This window comes from Mesoplodon mirus (assembly GCF_964341445.2).
Source record: "Mesoplodon mirus genome assembly, chromosome: 3".
NCBI lineage: Eukaryota > Metazoa > Chordata > Mammalia > Artiodactyla > Ziphiidae > Mesoplodon > Mesoplodon mirus.
The window spans coordinates 61,371,527-61,386,334 of NC_138978.1; the positions used below are offsets into that span (position 1 = coordinate 61,371,527).

The following is a 14,808-nucleotide window of genomic DNA, read 5'->3' on the forward strand; positions in this document are numbered from 1 at the left end:
AGTTCAAGACAAGATGGCTTCACTTGGGAATTCTACCAAACATTTTAAGAAGGTTAACACCAACCCTTCTCAAACTTCCAAAAAATAGAAGAGGAGGGAACATTTCCAAACTCATTTTATAAGGTCAGCATTACCATGATAACAAAGCCAGACAAGGGCTTCCCTGGTGGCGCAGTGGTTGAGAGTCCGCCTGCCGATGCAGGGGACACGGGTTCGTGCCCCGGTCCAGGAAGACCCCACATGCCATGGAGCGGCTGGGCCCGTGAGCCATGGCTGCTGAGCCTGCGTGTCCAGAGCCTGTGCTCCGCAACGGGAGAGGCCACAACAGTGAGAAGCCCGCGTACCGCAAAAAAAAAAAAAAAAAAAAAAAACAAAGCCAGACAAGACCATAAGAAAAGAATATCCCTGATGAACATATATGCACAAATACTCAGTAAAATACTAACAAACTAAATTCAACAGCACATTAAAAAGGTCATACACCACAATCAAGCCGTGTTTATGCCTGGGATACAAGGATGGTTCAACATCCATTTATTGATATTCAAATCAATGAATGTGATACACATTAATAGAATGAAGGGTGAGAATCATATGATCATCTCAATAGATGCAGAAAGAGCATTTGACAAGAATTCAACATCCTTTCATGGTAAAAACTCTCAATAAATTAGGTATAGAAGGAATGTACCTCAACATAAAAAAGGCCATATATGACAATCCCACAGATAACATCATCCTCAACAGTAAAAAGCTAAAAGCTTTTCCTCTAAGATCAGGAATAAAACAAGGATGTCCACTCCCATCACTTCTATTCAACATGTTACTGGAAGTCCAAGCCAGAGCAATTAGGCAAGAAAAATAAATCAAAGCTACACAAATTGAAAAAGAAATTGTCTCTGTTTGCAGATTTTATATATAGAGTAACCCTAAAGATTCCACCAAAAAGTAACTAGAGTTAATAAATGAATTCAGCACAGTTTCGGGATACAACATCAAAATACAAAAACCAGTTGCATTTCTATACACTAACAACAAAATATCTGAAAGTGAAATTAAGAAAACAATCCACTTAAATAGCATCAAAAACAATAAAATATTTAAGAATAAACTTAACCAAAGAAGTGAAAGATTTATATACTGAAAACTATAAGACACTGATGAAAGAAACTGAAGAAGATATAAATATAAATGAAAAGATACCCTGATGTTAATCAATAAAGTTAGAACACTCCCTCACACCATACACAAAAAATAGACTCAAAATGGCTTAAAGACTTAAATATAAGACATGACACTATAAAACTCCTAGAAGAGAATATAGGCAAAACATTCTCTAACATAAATTGTAGCAATGTTTTCTTAGGTTAGTCTCCCAAAGCAATAGAATAAAAATAAATAAATAAACAAATGGGACCTAATCAAACTTATAAACTTTTGCACAGAAAAGGAAACCATAAACAAAATGAAAATACAGACTTGGAGAAAATATTTGCAAATAATGCGCCCAAAAGTGATTCGTTTCCAAAATACACAAACAGCTCATACAACTCAATAACCAAAAAAAACAAACAACCTGATCAAAAAATGGGCAGAAGACCTAAATAGACATTTCTCCAAAGCAGACATACAGATGGCCAACAGGCACATGAAAAGTTTCTCAATGCTGCTAATTATTAGAGAAATGCAAATCAAAACTACAATGAGGTATCACCTCACACTGGTCAGAAAGGCCATCATTAAAATGTCTACAAATAATAAATGCAGGAGAGGGTGTGGAGAAAAGTGAACTCTCCTACATTGTTGGTGGGAATGTAAATTTGTGCAGCCACTATGGAGAACAGTGTGGAGATTCTTTAAAAAACAAAAAAGAGAGCTGCCATATGACCCAGCAATCCCACTCCTGGGCATATATCCAGAGAAAACTATAATTCAAAAAGATACATGCACCCCAATTTTCATAGCAGCACTATTTACAACAGCCAAGACATGAAAGCAACCTAAATGTCCATTGACAGAGGAATGCATAGAGAAGATGTGAGATATATATATATATATATATATATATATATATATATATATATATATATATATGTCTCACATCTTATATAAAAAAGAATGAAATAATGCCATTTGCAGCAACGTGGATGGACCTAGAGATTATCATACTAAGTGAAGTAAGTCAGACAGAGAAAGACAAATACCATATGATATCACTTATATGTGGAATCTAAAAAAAATGATACAAATGAACTTATTTATGAAACAGAAATAGACTTACTGACATAGAAAACAAACTTATGGTTACCATAAAGTAAAGGGGTAGGGGATAAATTAGAAATTTGGGATTAACATATACACACTATATATAAAATAGATAATCAACAAGGTCCTACTGTATAGCACAGGGAACTGTATTCAATATCTTATAGTAAACTATAATGGAAAAGAATAGAAAAAGAATATATTTATATATAATATATATAACAGAAACACTTTACTGTACACCTGAAACTAACACAACATTGTAAACCAACTGTACTTCAATTAAAAAAAAAAGCAAAGCTATCCTGTGTCCTTGGATTGGAAAAATTAATATTGCTAAAATGTTCATACTATCTGAAGCAATCTACAGATTCAATGCAATACCTATCAGAAACCCAATGGCATTTTTCACAGAAATAGAAAAACAATCCTAGTATTTGTATAGAACCAAAAAAGACCTTGAATAGCCAAAGCAATCTTGAAAAGAAGAACAAAGCTGAATGCATTACACTTCCTGATTTCAAACTATATTACAAAGCTATAGTAATCAAATCAGTCTGGTGCTGGCATAAAAATAGACACACAGACCAATGGAATAGAAAAAAAAGCCCAGAAATAAACTTATGCATATATATCAACTAATTTTTGACAAAGACACCAAGAACACACAATGGGGAAAGTATAGTCTCTTCAGTAAATGGTGCTGAGAAAACTGGATTTCCACATGCAAAAGAATGAAATTAGACCCCTATCTTACATCATTCAAAAAAATTAACTTGAAATTACTTAAAGACTTAAATGTAAGACCTGAACCCATAAAACTCCTGGAAGAAAACACAGAGAAAAAGCTCCTTGACACTGGTCTCAGCAATGATTTTTTTTTTGGATATGACACCAAAAGCCCAGAAACAAAAGCAAAAATAAGCAAGTGGGACTACATCAAACTGAAAAGCTTCTGCACAGCAAAGAAAACAATCAACACAAAGGAAAGACAACCTATGGAATAAGAGAAAATAATTGCAAACTATATATCTGATAAGGGGTTAATATCTAAAATATATAAAGAACATACAACTCAATAGCAGAAAAACAATCTGATTAAAAAATGGGCAGAGGAACTGAATAGACATTTTTCCAAAAAAAGATACACAAATGGCCAACTGGTAACAGAGAAGGTGCTCAACATCACTAATCATGAAGGAAATGCACATCAAAACTGCAGTGAGATATTACCTCACACTTGTTAGAAGGACTTTTTTATCAAAAAGACAAGAGATAACAAATGTTGCAGAAGATGTGGAGAAAAGGGAACACACACTGTTGGTGGGAATGTAAAATGGTACAGCCATTATTGGAGATAGTATAGAGCTTCCTTAAAAAATTAAAAATTGAACTACCATATGATCCAACAATCCCACTCCTGGGTATATATCTGAAGGAACTGAAATCAGTATCCAAAGAGATATCTGCACACCCATGTTCATTGCCTTTATACATAATAAACGCAATAACAAAGCTATGGAAACAACCTAAGTGTCTGACAAGATGAATGGATAAAAAAGATGTGATGTATATATACAATGGAATATTATTCAGCCATGAGAAAGAAAGGAATCCTGCCATTTGCAACAACATGGATGAATTTGGAGGACACAAAATGAAATACACAAGACAGAGAAAGACAAATACTATTTGGTATCACTTATATGAGGAATCTAAAAACAATAAAAAGTGAAACTCAGAAACAGAGAGTAGAATGGTAGTTCCCAGAGGCTGTGGGGTGGGGGAAATAAGGAGATGTTGATCCAGGGGTGCAAACTTTTATTTATAAGATGAATAAGTTCTGAGGATCTAACATACAGCATGGTGAATATCGTGCATAATACCATATTGTATACTTGCTAAGAGAGTAGATCTGAAGTGTTCTCACAAAAAAAAAGAGAGAGAAAGAAAAAGAGTAACTATGTGAGGTGATGAATGCACTGATTATCTTGACTGTGGTAATCATTTAACATATTATACATATACCAACTCATCACATTGTACATTTTAAATATATATTGAATACAATTTTATTTGTCAATTATACCTCAATTTAAAAAATATTTATTATTATTGCATTTCTGATATGGCCTTCTTTTCTTCAAGTCACTAAAGACTTAAGGTCTCTTTTAAAGAAGATGGTAGAAGAATGAAGGAGAATTTAGTGGGATAAAAACTCTTCCCCCCCCTCCACTTAGAGTCGAACTTGCATAAATAAATGTGTACACCAGTAGACATATCCATAATTCCCTCCAGCTGCCTCATATTTTAGAATCGACTAGGAAGTAATCTCCTCTTTATATCCCTCTCTTTAAAGACTTCCTGTCCTTAATGTGTTTAGTATTTTTTAAATGTTTTTAAATTATCATATACAATATACTCATCCTAAAAAATAGGAAGTTATAGAAAAGCAAAAGGAAGAAAAAGTAACCATAATTCCATAATCCAAAGAAACCACTATTGATATTTTGGTGTATTTTTTCCACATACAAATTTTGTTTGGCTAGTATAGGTGAGCACTAGTACAATGGTCTTCCAAATGTTTTCTTTAAATACCCTTAAAATAAACATTTAAAATTATGTACCCTATTGCATATTTTTAAATTAATGTCTAAAATATTAAACATAAGTCTAAAAAAGTTTACTTCTTTTTAAATAGAAATTATTGAATGTTTTATAAGATGAAATAAGTGAGACAAGGCTGTAATAGGGACAAATATGCCAAATATAACAAAACCTTTAAAATTTTGCTTGATTTCTTTAATATTTGCTGTACTTTATTGATAAGGTAGTTACACATGAATTTTATCCAATGTGTCTAGAAAAAATATGACAGTTCATCAAAAATCTCATTTACATTTAAGAGGATAAGTCCCCCATATTACTTCTGATGCTCAGCATTCAGACTATTCCAAAATGGGCCCAAATATCCCCACCCAAATTGGTTAAAATTCAGAGTACATCAATATAGGCTGAAATACAAGTATTTTAGTAAGCTTCACTTTTCTAAAAAATGTATACAATGCAGGAAATGATTAGAAGCCTTATGAGTTTAATGTGCCTTGATTAGTAATCAGAAGAGTTCTCCCTGAAACCAGTATCTCCATTTCTCTGTTTGTTTGGTACCCTGGAGCTAATTATACCCAGGGTCATGCACAATACTGAGATTTGGGGTGGAGGGATACCATTCTTTAAGAAGCGAAAGAATGACTACTGCGAACCCAGGCTCATTCTCAGAGAAATCAAATGTAGGAAAGTGCACATTAGGAAGTTGAAAATCTGGAAACTGATCTCCTTAGGAGTATGCATGAAGTCTCCAAGAGCTACAGTTGTACATTGAAGGTTTTGAGTTCACCTCCGCTTCTGAGCATTCTTAAGTCTCTAAGAAACTCATAGGAAATAAGATAAAGTTGACCTTTAATGCACACCTCACAGGAAATGGTGATGATTCAGCCAGTAGCACCCACTCTTCCGATAGAGCTGAATGAGCCATAAGGCATTTGATACTGAGAAATACTGAGCAGATGCATGTAGGGTACATGTAGAGTCCTTTGGAAGAGTCAAAAGATTTATGGTATTTATTTCTCTTCAAAGTGACTACATAACTCTTTATGAATAATGGGATTATTAATTCAGTAGTTGAGAAAATTAATAAAGTGACACCTCTTTTATCTGGCATATTAGAAGAATGAGTTTTTCCAGGTAAAATTATTGTCAAGAAAATGATAACTTCAAGGCCCTGAAGTTACAAAAGTAAGTTCAACATTTTTGACAAAAAGTTTTCTGAAATGAATACTACTGTCTGTTACATTCTTAAGACTGCAGAACTGAAATTGTACTTTTCGTAATTACTCAGTTGTGAGTTTTGAAAAGTAGGGCAGGCCCAGACAGTGAGCTAGGCACTCTTGGTGAAGCAAAGTGAAATGGTGTGGTACACACCCATTGGAGGAGGATGGGGTAGAAGTAGAGGCAGTTGAAAGAGGAATGCTGGTGTCATAAAAAGGCAAAAGATTTACATGATCTGAAGAGAAACCACAGTTATTTGCTACCATAAAATCTAGTTCAGAGTCACAAGTGTGAGATCAAACTGGAGGGAACAGGTAAGAAACCAAGCCTGAGTCACGGACCCAGATCAGGTAAACTTTGCCCTACAGGAGTTGGCATTCAGGGCTGAAGCTTGCAAAAGTGTGAACCTGAGGCTCCTGTATATTCCTCTCTGATGCCCTAATTGTTTTCATATCTTTCTATTAGCATTTTCTTTCATTGTAATTTTTAAATACAATCTTCTTTCCTACTTCAGGGTCCTTGAAAGCCATTAACATCCTCTTCTGTAGTCACAACACTTAGCCAGTCTACGCTGGCACGCAGAAGGCACTTAAGGCCCCTTTATTAGGCCTGTAACAACAGAAGGGCAGGCTGACACAGTCACTTATCCAAATAAGTCTTCAATTGCACATGCAAACGTCAGTATATTGAAGGTGCAAAATGGTTCTTTACTCCAGGCTCAAGCCCCTTATTGCAGTATATACAGAAACCACCTTAAATAGAGCTGAGGAGTGGCTCACTGCCCCTGCACGAGTCCGTCCACAGTCACAGTGGGCTTTTCTTCTCTCATCCTAAATTTTGGGGGGCCCACCCATGCAGTTGCCTCTCTTTTGAATGTTTAAAGAAGAAATTGGGAGGAGGAAGCCACTTTCCTAGCCAAATGTTTATTAAACAATTAGACTATTATTCTACTATGAATTGGGGAATTGTTTCAAAGCATAACTCCTGTTATTTGCCTAGGGAAAAAGAAGCCCTCTGTCTTATCTTTGTGCTGCAGTTTCTAAAGGCCCTTTTCTGTCATCTTGGTTCGATCTGTGACTGCCCAAGGAGGAGAGTGGATACATGTCTTGCCCCTGGCAGGGAGTGAGGAGGGATCCAGTCACACTTTAGTCATTGTAGTACAGTAAGCCCTCTCAAATGGGCATACCTGTTTTACATGGTGTAGAGAGAGACTGGGCTGTACCACTGTATCCTAGCTACCAAGAATTGTGCAGATATGTACAAATGTCTGCTCTGAGCATATCCATATATTAGGGGACTTCCTCTGGCCTCTATGGGTAGCCGTTGTCATCTTCTCTCCTACAAAAAACAATTCACCCAAACACCCATCAGTCTCCCCACCCTTCCATAATATTGATTTCCTTTTTTCCATACAGAATTGCTAGATTACTATGGCACAAAACTTTAAGCCTCCCAAATTAGGTCTACTTAATGGGATTTGCATATTTAGTGGTACCTTCAAAGGGATGGTTTAGGAGCTTTACACATGATAATATTCAGACATTCTCCCCTACTAAAGCCACTTCAAAGAAATGCAGTAATCAAAGTAGAAATAGTGTACCTGCTATGCAATCACAAATTCAAGAGTTCCCTAGTCCTCCTCTCTAACCAGATTAGCTGCCCTAAGCCAGGCCTATTTAAAAATGTTGGGGCTGCCATATCACTCCCCTATATAGAGGTGGTAGGTTTTCCACCTCTATTCAGAGTCAGGGAGTCACTAAGTTCCCATTTCAGGGATCAACAGTCCATTCCTTGTTCTTCTCATTCCCACCCATGTAGGGTATCTGAGTTCTGAGGCAAGATAGATCCCTCTAGGTCTCCTCCCCAATGCTAGACCAGTGTTGCTAGGCAACAGTTTAACATTCCAGGTCTTGGTTCAGCTATACTTTTTTTTTTTTTTTTTTGGTACGTGGGCCTCTCACTGCTGTGGCCTCTCCCGTTGCAGAGCACAGGCTCCGGACGCGCAGGCTCAGCGGCCATGGCTCACGGGCCCAGCTGCTCCATGGCATGTGGGATCTTCCCGGACCGGGGCAGGAACCCGTGTCCCCTGCATCGGCAGGTGGACTCTCAACCACTGCGCCACCAGGGAAGCCCCAGCTATACTTCTTAAACTGAAAGATCCTAACCAATCCACTTCAAGGAGTTCCTTCTAGTAGTCAGTTGGTTTATGACAATGTTGCCACTGGACAGGGAAACTGGAGATATTTTCAATCCACAATAGGCAGGTAAATTTATAGAAAAGCACAATTGCATAAGGACTACAGTTCTAGCTGTTTTCTTCTGTTCTGAAGTTCTGAAGTTTTAAATTTTAAAATTTATTTGTAACCCCAAAATCAACACTTGCAGCACTTTGTCAGTCATTTGCTGAGATTTACAGAGTGGTGAAAGTTTTGAGTCACACAATGTGCAAGTTCCCAGCTAAGAAACTTGTTTCAGCATGATACTGTAATCAAGTGTCCTTTCTCAAGTCTATCTTAGTGCTACATTTTTCACATTCTGTGCTTTTTTTTTTTTTTGGTGATTTTGCTGTTTAACTTGGCCCCCAAGTATAGTCCTGTAGTATTGTCTAGTTCTCCTAAGTGTAAGAAGTCTGCAATGTACACTACAAAGAACACCCGTGTTACGTAAGCTTTGTTCAGATATGAATTATAGGGCTGTTGGCCCTAAGTTCAACGTTAATGAATCAACAATATAAACTGTCTTTAAACAGAAATACACATAAAGCAATATTACGTATTGATCCATTGATAAAATTTTAAGCAGAGACTCACAGGACAAAGAAACAAAAGAAAGAATCACTAAAATAATTAATGAATTGGACTTAATCAAAATTAAAAACTTCTTTCAAAAAATGTTGGTAAGAAAATGAAAAGATAAGGTACAGACTAGGACAAAATATTTGTGAAACATATGTTGATAAAGGGCTAGTTTCCAAACCACATATAGAACTCTCAAAACTCAATAATAAGAAACATAATAAACCAATAAAAATGGACAAAAGATTTGAACAGACTGTTCACCAAAAAAGAGATATGCATGGCAAATATCTTTGAAAAGATGGTTAAGAAGTACCACCAGGGCCTCCCTGGTGGCGCAGTGGTTGAGAGTCCGCCTGCCGATGCAGGGGATACGGGTTCGTGCCCCGGTCTGGGAGGATCCCATATGCCGCGGAGCGGCTGGGCCCGTGAGCCATGGCCGCTGGGCCTGCGCGTCCGGAGCCTGTGCTCCGCAACGGGGGAGGCCACAACAGTGAGAGGCCCGCATACCGCAAAAAAAAAAAAAAAAAAAAAAAAAAAAGAAGTACCACCAGCCCCCATTAAAATTAATAAACGAATCCTGATTTGCACTGAGCTGTCCATCAATCTCATCTCCACTGTCCGAATTCCTGAAAGATTAGATGATGTCCTCTCCTTTATTTTCTATTCTAGTTCACTTCAATCTCCTTTCTGCCCCCATTTCTTTTCTGAAACTATTCTCAGGGAAGACAGACTTTTGTCAAATTCAACACTACCCATTAGTTCCTATCATATTTAATCTCTGACAATTTGACACTGGTCACACACTTCTTCTCGTATCTCTTCTTCTGTCCTTTGGTCAAGATTTTTGGTTCTGGCCATCTACTCCCTTCCCTTAGCTCCCTGGATGTTCTCTTTGAGTTCTCTTATACTAATCTTACTTCTAATACTATTGACATGCTGAAATCTTCTAAATTTAGATCTTCAGCTCAAACTTCTCTCTCAAGTTTACCCATGTCTCCAATATCCTACCAGTCTTCTCTGAACATGCTGTAAGCTCCTCCAAATCACCATGATCTGAACCAAATTCATTACTTCCCCACCCTCACTCCTCCTTTTGTGTGCTCAGTTAATGCTGTTATCTGCTGAGTCAGCAAAAGTAGCCACAGAGCCAATCCTTAAGCTCCCAAATTCTTAGCCCCACACAGCGTTGTTCACTGCACAGCTGTTGAATCGGCCTCCACAGAGCTCTCAGGTGTGTTTCCTCCTCTCAGTTCTCACTGCCTTTGCTTTGCCTTAGGCTTTCATTAGACTTTGGTTTTCCATAGCCTCCTAACTGGACTCTACCCTCATTCAGTTCTCCACACAGTAATTAGAATTATCTTTCTAAAAATCCAACTTGATTATGTATTTCTCTGCCTAACAATCTTTGCTATCTCTGACACTTTCTGATAAAGGAAGTTGGGGTTTTTTTGTTGTTGTTTTGGTTTTTTTTCAGCTGTGTAGCCTGACAAGCAATGGCCAGGTGGCTATGTGCACCTGGGTGAATGGGAGGACGGACAGGAATACACAGGAATACAAAGCCCATTACCTTCTGCAACTGACCTAATTTTCCAGCTCAAATCCTTTTCCCTTCAACCTGGAGAAACAACCTGCAAGTCCCAAACAATTTACTTGCACCTTCTGTTCTTGGTATGTGAAATGTTTTCCCATACCCTCTCCTTCACAGTTTAGAAAATTGTTACTGGTGATTAAAACCCAGTTGATAGTCAAAGACACTCTTATTCGTGTATTCCAGTGGTCCTCAGCCCTGGCTGTTCCTTGTAACTACCAGGAGAGGCTCTTTAAAAATATCGATGCACAAACAACCATTCACAGAAATTCTGATTTCATTGGGTACAATAAATTTGAGCATAGGAATGTTTTAAATATTCCCCCAGAGTATTCTAATGTGCTAGGTACTAAAGATATAAAAAATAAAAAGACAGTATGGAGTTTCTAACTTCAAGAAATTCACTGTGGAGGAAATGAATAAATTAATTGTCATTTACAATATAAAGGAGTACAAAGAGTGAAAAGATATCATGTAGAACAAATAAGGAGGCAAGAAAAGGTGTGTCGCAGAAGTCTCCTGGAGATGTTTACTATAAACCAACCAAATAATTTGATAATTATTTTATTTGGTCGTAGGATCCTGCTAAACCATGAACAATAGATCAAAGCCACTAATCTGTAATTTTGTCATGTAAACAATACAATAAAGCGGATTTTCTGTGATTAATCACCATTATATCTTTAATGCCCCGAACAATACCTGGCACATATTAGATGCTCAGAAATGCTTGTTAAATAAATGAATGGTCAACAGTAGCATTTAAACTTTCTTTTCTTAAGAAATGGGTTTATAATGGATATCAGTGTTGGTTGCAAATGAAAACTAAGCATCATATCTTTGGTGTCAAAGATTTTGATAGATAAAGCATATATATGTGTTCTACTTCTTGGATGAGACAGATTATTTTAAATTAAGATGAGGAAAAAAAAGTACTGACAAAGCAGTTCACTTTCAGTAATCTGGGTTTTCCCAAATAGTGACATAAGAGCCAGTCATTTTGAATTGGACGGTTTGAGTTCCTCTTTGAGAATCTGAAATGTAGGTTGGTGCTTTGCTGACATTTCCATTTGCCTCATCACTGAAAACCTGAAGTGATCGTTGACAGGCAGGCAGTGAGGAAAGAAGATGTGACACAGGCGACAGCCTGGCTCTGAAGTGGAATTATGTGCTTCAAACACGTTGAAAGGTAAAGAGACAACGATCATCTAAATACTCAAAAAACAGCTATATTTTCTTTTGGAAATACATGGGCCAAGTTGTCTTCTCTTATAAGTTCTTGTGATATTTCATACAGTGGTTACTGATGGAAGTTGAATCTGTAATATTGTCTATCACATCACTTTAAATAATATTGCATATATTCTATTAGGTGAGTAGTTAACTCCTAACTAGGAACATTTTAGGGTTTGTTTTGCCTATTATTTATAAAGTGAAGACCTACTATTGTTAACAAATTATGAAAGGGATCCTTATATTCATAAGTCACGGGGACCCCAGTTTTTAAAAGTGTTATCAGATATCTTGTGCTATTTGATGAGTCATGAGTTTTGTTGTTTTACATGAAAGGATCAGATTTTACTAAAGAGATAAAAATAACTGAATAATGTTGATTATTGAATAATTTATTCAATAATGTAGGTAACTGATTAACTGAATAATGTAACTCCAGTTGTAAACTAATGGCAATATTGTCTGGAATTTCTATAAGGTATTTCTTTTGAACTCTCTACAGATAAAAGGGCTTTCTGTAGATTTAACTAGTGATAGCACATAAGCCTTTGTCTCACTTTCTCTTTCTTCATTTTGAATGCTTTTTTTTCTGGAAGTTCTGACATTTTTGGCTTTTCCTGAGTTTTACTTATCAAAGACTAATATTTCTGGAGCTTGATAGGCATGTAAACCTGGTCAGGAAAAGAACTGAGCATCAGGGGTTAGAGCAGAAAGAGATTTCTGATGAGAGAGACAAGATTAGGAGGAATTATATTTTATCAAGGGCCAAAATGTCCTACTAAGGTAATTCATAGTGATTTTTGGAGGGTATAAAATTCCATATTTTGCTTTACTCCTCAACCTGTATTCTACCTCCTCGCACTCCAGTAACTCTTCTTTGCCCTGTTTCCTTTACCTCCCTCTTCCTTCCTTTTTTTCTTCCTAATTAAAGATTCTCATCACAAACAACTGTTAGAAAAAATGTTATGCCTTTTAGTATTTTATTGTTATTTTATTAAAATATTACAATTTAAACATTTTTCATATTTTTTCTAGAGGGCGACAAAGAGCTCTTTCCTGCTTTCAGGCATGAATCAGGTCACAATTCAATGGGACGTGGCAATAGCTCTTTACATATTCTTCGATTGGTGTCATGGAGGTACAGTGTTTTGAGTACCTATTGCTATTTTTTATTCAAATAAAATATTGAGTGTTTATTATGCTCATGGCATTATGCTAGGATCTCTGAAGAATAAAAACTTATTATGTTCAAAAAAATTATAAGCATATAAAATTATGTGGAATGAAATAAAGTCCAACCTCCCTCCTAATGCAGGATTCATTTATCAAGCATCCTAACAGACAGACGTCTAATTCTTATACCAACATTTCCACGAAGGAGCTTATTGTTTTGAGTTGGCATATTCTATCTTTGAACATTTTTTTGTTTGTTTTTTGTTTTTTTGTTTGTTTTTTGTTTGTTTTTTTTTTTGTGGTATGTGGGCCTCTCACTGTTGTGGCCTCTCCCGTTGCAGAGCACAGGCTCCAGACACGCAGGCTCAGCGGCCATGGCTCACAGGCCCAGCCGCTCTGCGGCATGTGGGATCTTCCCGGACCGGGGCACGAACCCGTGTCCCCTGCATCGGCAGGCGGACTCTCAACCACTGCGCCACCAGGGAAGCCCTATCTTTGAACATTTTTAACTTATATGATAACTCATCAAACATTTCAACTTAATTCAATTCCACAAACCATTTATTGACGGTTACCGTGTGTCAGGTGCTGTGCTAAGCCTTGTATTCCTTTGTGCAGTAGTATTATGTGCTATTATTATTCCTATTTTGTAATTCACACAAACATCTGGCATTATGACAAAGGCATACACAGATTTTAGGAGTCCAGGAGGGAGATCATCAGAAGTTCAGGCAGGGCAGCCATCAGCATTTGAGAGTTTCTGCATAGCATCCTGGGCAGGCGACAGGGATTCATTTACTAGGAGATAAGCAACACCAAGGCAGGGTCCTAGACCTTGAAGGAAACTTTGCAAATCATGAAAGTTACTCAGAATAGTGACAAAAGCAAAACTGTCTTCTGTAGGTTGGGACACATTATATTAGAGATATAGAAGTACCCCACCTTGAGAACTAGAATCCTTCCAGCAGGATACTGGACACTTCCAGAGTCAGATCAACAACTATCCAAGAAGATTTAGTAAAAATAAGACACCAGCTACTTTTTCCAGCTTCTGGAAATATGCAAATGATAAGTAGGACTTCTGTTTATATATCCAAGTGATTAATATAAAGCAGACAGAAATAAGACAAGCCCGTGTCATGTGGCATTAGAGACCTATCAGCTGTCCATTAAAAAATATTTTATATATTATTGTTCAATCTGCTATGAATATTTTTAATATCATCCAGACTATCTTTTCCACGTTTTCTACTAGAACAATATTTTACCCCTTTTTAACAGCTTTGCTGAATAAAAAATATACTATGTTTAGCATTCTTCTGACCAATCTAAAAAAAAGAAGAAATTAATGTTTTATATGACTTATTTTAACATATTAAAAAGAGAAATTGACAATTTTTCATATGATTTTTTTTTTTTTTTTTTTTTTTGCGGTATGCGGGCCTCTCACTGTTGTGGCCTCTCCCATTGCGGAGCACAGGCTCTGGACGCGCAGGCTCAGCGGCCATGGCTCACGGGCCCAGCCGCTCCGTGGCACATGGGATCCTCCCGGACCGGGGCACGAACCCGTGTCCCCTGCATCAGCAGGCGGACTCTCAACCACTGCGCCACCAGGGGAGCCCTGACTTATTCTTATATAATCCATGTTGATTCCTGCTGATTACTGATTTTCTTCTATGTACTGAAAAATGATCAACTTACTAATTCATTCTTGAATATTGTGAAGTTCAGCGGTCCAGTGTTTCTGGGGTTCTTCTTTATTCCACTTTTGAAAGCCAGGAGAATATTTGTCCAAATCTGAAGTCTTCTGACATTTTTGATATTTTCTGTGTATTCTTAAACACTACTCGCAATGGTTTCATGAAAGTATTCACAGATTTTTTAAGGTGCTCAAGATGCAGTTTGTCTGAACTTGAATGTTGA

At 37.0% G+C, this 14,808-nt stretch overlaps 1 protein-coding gene across 1 annotated transcript in view; it reads left to right on the forward strand.

Moving 5' to 3' along the window:
• Positions 1-12,660: 12,660 nt before the first annotated feature.
• Positions 12,661-14,808, forward strand: part of IL23R (interleukin 23 receptor) — a gene marked incomplete at its 3' end in the record, with an annotated part of 59,090 nt that continues 56,942 nt past the window's right edge. The window contains exon 1 of the mRNA XM_082612929.1: positions 12,661-12,850. Coding sequence (XP_082469055.1) covers positions 12,781-12,850 — 70 coding nt within the window. The 5' untranslated portion in view covers positions 12,661-12,780. The remainder of the gene's footprint in view (positions 12,851-14,808) is intronic.